This window comes from Neltuma alba, unplaced genomic scaffold (genome assembly GCF_004799145.2).
Source record: "Neltuma alba isolate B1F8T4 unplaced genomic scaffold, ASM479914v2 tig00008241_pilon, whole genome shotgun sequence".
In the NCBI taxonomy this organism is placed as follows: Eukaryota; Viridiplantae; Streptophyta; class Magnoliopsida; order Fabales; family Fabaceae; genus Neltuma; species Neltuma alba.
In genome coordinates, this window is record NW_021634977.1 from 14,728 (window position 1) to 20,105 (window position 5,378).

Consider the following 5,378-nt stretch of genomic DNA (forward strand, 5'->3'; position numbering starts at 1 on the left):
CTGAGATGTGCACTGTGGAATGATGATATGCGTCTAATTTTGGCTCCTTCACATTGTTACTTCGATTAATGAAGGCCTCTCTTACCATTAGAAAAAAAAAAAAGCTTTAAGGACTCCTTTTTTCCCTCCTTAACAATTAGCCTCGGGAATGTGGATAATAATTCTTCCATGTGTTGAAAGATTAGAAAAGGGCACTGCAATTTGTGATGGCAATGAAGGGATTTGCAAGGAAAGAAGGCACGGCTTAAAATTGAATTGATGAGATAAGCATCATAGCTTTGCAATCGCATACAATATAACTGGACCCCAAAAAGGCAAAAAGGAAAAGAAAAAGGAAAGAAAAAAAAAAAGAGGGGAAAAAAACTTTTTTTCCTTAACTCAAATCCTAAGAAGAACAATATCAAACAATGATATTATTATTTATAAGAACTCAGGGAAAACTCAAATGAACGAAAGCCGATTCTTCGATCTCTTTTATCTAAACTCTACAGCCTTCTTCTTTACTCAACTGCGAGGGGCACAGACTCAGCCTGCAAGAATCACCAAGCAATAAATTAGTACTGTTTTTCAGGGCAAGAACCAAAAAGAAAAAGCCATTGAAGGTCAAAGGAATGGAAAGATTATCCATACCAATTTGCGGTACTTGAGGGCGTAAAACATCTCGAGGTAGCGGCGGCTCTCACGGCGGTCAAGGTTGGAGACGTGCTTCCAGAAGCCATAGACGCCGGTGAGAGTGAGAAGCCTCTGGGAGTAAATCTGCCATGTGTACCTGAGAAAGCCAATTAAAAGAAATTCAGTCTCTGTCCCACAACAAAAGTCAATATACATAGAACAATCAAAATGTGCTCGTTCTTCGCTGCTTACTTCTCGTGAATACGCTTGAGACCGCCCTGGGAGATGGCGTCCCAGTGAGTTGGATCAACCTTGCACTTCTCAAAGAAGTCCACAAGGATCTCGGCCGCACGGTCGCCGTGGTATGGGTCAATGTTGAATCCGGATTTGCCGTGGACAATGATCTCAGCCGGACCACCGTTGCAGGTGGCGAAAGTTGGCAAACCACAGGTCATGGCCTCAACGACGGTCAAACCAAAAGCTTCGTACAGAGCAGGCTGCACGAAAGCTCCCTTGGTGTCACAGATCACACGGTAGAGCTCACCGTTCCTCACTCTGTTCATCTGAGATGAGATCCACCTGAACTGACCATTCAACTTGTAGGTCTCAATCAGACCGTACATCTTCTTCATCTCAGCCTTCTCTTCCAAGTCCTGGGACTCCTTCCTCCTGTCACCGGCAACCACCACAAGGTTCACCAGCTCCCTGAGGCGGGCGTTCTTGCCGTACCACTCAACCAGTCCAGTAATGTTCTTCACACGGTCCAATCTAGCCATGGTGAAGATGATTGGCTTGTTGCGGTCTTTCAACACACAGCTGTTAAACATGAACTGAAGTCAGAGACAACATTAAATACAATGCATTTATGTTTATGAGGATGTCAGATACTAACATGTGCTCTTCGTTCTCGACGGAGCTGTAAAGAAGTTCTTCGATCTCGGGGTGGAAGGAAGTCAACCTACGCTTAGTTTCAGTGTAGGGGAAGTAGATGCTCATGTCGGCACCGGGCGAGACAATGTTGAACTTAGGGTCGAACACATCGATACCGTGAACCACCCTGTAGAGTCCGGGGAGGGTGAAAGCCGTGTGGCTCTCATACTGTCCAACAGTGTCCTTGCTGTGAAATTTACAGGAGAGATACAAGAATTTCAGTAACCAAATTTTAAAAAATAAAAATAAAAAAATATGCGCAGCAAACTGATAGTCGATCACCTTCCAGCAATCTCCTGGAAGGTACTGGTGATGATGAAGTCCGTGTGGTTCATTGCGAAAAGATCGGCTGTGAATTGGCAAGAAAAGTGATATTTGTCCTCAAATTTCTTCCAGTAAATGTCAGAGTCTGGGTACTTGGTCTTCTCAAGTGCGTGAGCAATTGTACACTGCAACAGGCAAAAATACAAGAGTTAGGTCTCCTGGGTTTCAAAGTACGGTCAAAAGGGAGCAGATCCAGAATATGAAGTTAGACAAAAACCTGAGTAACACCCAATTTATGTGCCAACAAAGAGGCGACAATGTTTCCATCACTGTAGTTTCCGATGATCAGATCTGGTTTGCCCTGCAGCTCTTGGGTGAGCTCATGAGCAACATCCTCGGTGTAGGTTTCCAAGTATGGCCAGACTTCGAATCTGGAGATCCACTTGCGAACAACGCCATTCTCGTTTCTGAAGGGAACACGAAGAATATGGGCGTGCTCGGTTCCGAAAACCTTCTCCAAACGTTGGCCACAGGTAGTTCCTACTGCATCTGGGAGCAGACGGGTGATCTGAACAGAAATAACGTCAACAACATGAGCTAAGAAACCTCGATCCACTATAAACAAACAAGAGAAAATTGTACTAGTATAAGAACAACATACAATGAGAATACGAGGGGTGATGTCCAAGCCTTGATGCTTAATACGTTGGAGCATCTCGTTTTCCAAGGCACGAACTTGATCCAAGATGTAAACAACCTGTGATCACACAAGATCAAAACATTAGGCAAAGCTGATCAGGAAAACATCACCACCAGAAGCAGGCAGATCATTGATCGGAAAACTAACCTGACCACCGGTGTCGGGGTATCCCAAGACATTATCCTGGGCAAAGTAACCGTGGGGAGAGAGGATGACAACGTTGAACACCATGGGGATTCTTCCGAGGAATGTCTCGAGAGTGCAGGGATCGGGTGCCTCAAGAAGATCCAAGAGAAGCTGGATCATCTCCAGGACACGCTCGGCATTGTCACCCCACCCTCTTTCCAAACCGATCTCCTGGAATTTGTGTTCAAACTCGTAGTAAGGTGTCTCGGGAGCAAGTGCTGTGAGATAATCCTCGGCTTTCCTCAAAACATGTTGGAGGGAGTTCAGGTTCTGGATCCTGTCGTTCAACATCATGGTCTGCAAACGAAAACAACGATTCATTATAAAGTCACAAGAAATTATCACGGAAATGAACAAAAAATGGATAAATGAAACGAAATGGGAATACCTTTCCCTTGAAGCTGTGAAGCCTGAGGAATTCGAGCAGTGGGTGCATGCTTTCCTTGTCATGGAACAGCTTCGCTGAAAGGTGACGGTTGAGGAACTCGACACCATTTCCGATCGATTTGTTCAGAGTTGGTCGGGGGAATGATGCGGTGAATGGTTCGAAGTCCAACTCAAGCACGAAGTTGCCATTAGCACTGGATTAAGAACAACACAAACATGTTCGTCTTTAACACGATCCAAATAACGCTCAGACACCATTTTAACTCTGAAACTATTGTGCAAACCATCATTTAGATCCTTACCTTCCGTCAACGAGCTCCTCCTTGAAGCGCAGGTACTCTGCGACACGAAGCTCCTCGACCACGAGAGCGTGCACATTCACGCGCAGATACTCCCAAACACCAGGTCTGGGGCGAACGGCCAGGGCAACCCATGGTGGCAGAACTATGGCTTCCTACATCGAACAAGTAACAACAATAATAAGACTAAAATTATCTAAAATAGAGAGAGAGGTAGACAAAATTCTGAAACCGAATCAGAAAAATACCTGGGTCGATCTGAGGACATCTCCGAAAGCTCCGTCAATGAGCTTCTGTCTGTTCTCTTCAGGGATCTCCTCGAACTCTGCGATGACCTGGTGATGTTGAAGAATCCCCTTGCCCTTGGCTTCAATCCTTCAGTATCCCAACAGTTTTTTTTTTCCCCCGAGTTAAATTTTGATCTCATCACAAGCCATCAAAAGAAAACGAGAAAAAACGAGATTTAGCTCACGAATACCTGGAGAGGAGAGCCAAGATTTCGTTTCTGTGGGCTGTGAGAGTCTCATCAAGCCTCTCGCGGAGACTGTGAACACGAGTCAAGCGATCAGAAGCCATTCCTGCAAATAAAATATTAAAAAAAAAAAAAAACAGATCCAGAGTAAGCACAGTGAGGTACTGCAGAAAGTCAAACAAAAACAATGTGTGGGAAACAGAAGAAAAACAAATCTAACTCGACCAGATTTCGAGACCTAACCCCGCACTCACCAACTCCCTATGTATAATTTCTTTATATTTTTTATGAACTGAGACTTTAGGCTTATACTGTGGGGGATAATAATTATTTGATGCAGTTTCTTTGTGAAGCATTAAGAGCTTTATTTAAAACTAAATGAATTGAATTTCATTGATTATAATTCCAAGAGCAGGCCTAGTGGATGCCAGATGTAAACTGTCTGGACTCTGGGTAAGAACAAATTCCGCAGAAACAACCGTCTGCTGATCTATTAATATGACAAGCCAACAAATGAGCTCTTTGTTCTGGCCAGGCTGTTGACGAAGAAGATGGAGTTTAGAGTTAATGGGTGAGAAATGACAACACGGATTGATTTTCCTTTCTCAGGAAAAGGTTGAGACTTGAGACAAAAAACAATTAATCGACCGACAGAAGGGCATCCCCAGGAACATAAATTGATTCACAAAAGCATTAAAGCACCAAATCCAATGTGAAATGAGCAAAATTTCAACAAACACGGCATGCCAGAACAGAGGCAGAGTAACAGACCATCCCCATCCAAAATTCTAGAGACCCAGGGTCAGTTTAGATTTTTCTTTTCAATTTCCCTGAGTAAATCAGGATCCAACTTAAGCGCGCATTCCCTCGTTCTGTGATGATACACTCAAAATTTTCCCAGCATGGTGCTATTCAGGAGAACCTAAGTCAGATTAATGAGGCAGAGTAACATCTCCCTCATCAGCTGAGCTAATCCTGGGATCAGAGTAGCTACGACTCTGATCCAGTGACAAACACTCTAACGTGAACATGCAGAGAAGGCAGATCTTCCATTGAGGAAGCTAGCTCGAGCAGAGCAGCATAACCCCCGGGGGGGGGGGGACTAAAAATAAAAAAAAGGCAGAATAACAGTAGAGAAACAAGGAAGAAAAAGAAAAGAAAAGAGCTTAAGAGAAAGAGAACGTACAGAAACAGAGTAAACGCAAAAATGATACGGGGTAGGAGAAGAAGGAATGAATGAATGGAAAGAGAGGAGGGGGAAGGGGCAATTTATAGAGGAGGAGCGCCATGGCAAAAGGGAAGCCCACAGAAATTCTTAATTATAATAATTTTCTAAATCAAAAAAGCGGCAGTAGATTTACAAAAGGTCAAAACTCCATCTCTCTCTCTCCGTTCACCTTCTTACCCCACCGAGCGATTAGCGGGCAAGGATATTTTTGTAAATGAAATAACCCGAACGTATATAGTGCTCCTCTGGGCTCGTAAATATAGTATTTATCTTATTATATAAAAATGGGGTTTATATTTA

At 43.7% G+C, this 5,378-nt stretch overlaps 1 protein-coding gene across 1 annotated transcript; it reads right to left on the minus strand.

Annotated features, from left to right (window-relative positions):
- Positions 1-221: 221 nt before the first annotated feature.
- Positions 222-5,063, minus strand: LOC114753899 (sucrose synthase). The gene is made up of 13 exons (XM_028942604.1): positions 5,037-5,063; positions 3,857-3,956; positions 3,627-3,753; positions 3,382-3,533; positions 3,081-3,273; positions 2,654-2,989; positions 2,468-2,563; positions 2,084-2,374; positions 1,825-1,991; positions 1,505-1,729; positions 865-1,428; positions 631-769; positions 222-530 (listed from the first exon to the last, which is right to left on the minus strand). Exons 2-13 carry the CDS (start codon positions 3,952-3,954, stop codon positions 501-503), a joined length of 2,418 nt encoding a protein of 805 aa, XP_028798437.1. The 5' UTR covers positions 3,955-3,956; positions 5,037-5,063; the 3' UTR covers positions 222-500.
- Positions 5,064-5,378: the final 315 nt, after the last annotated feature.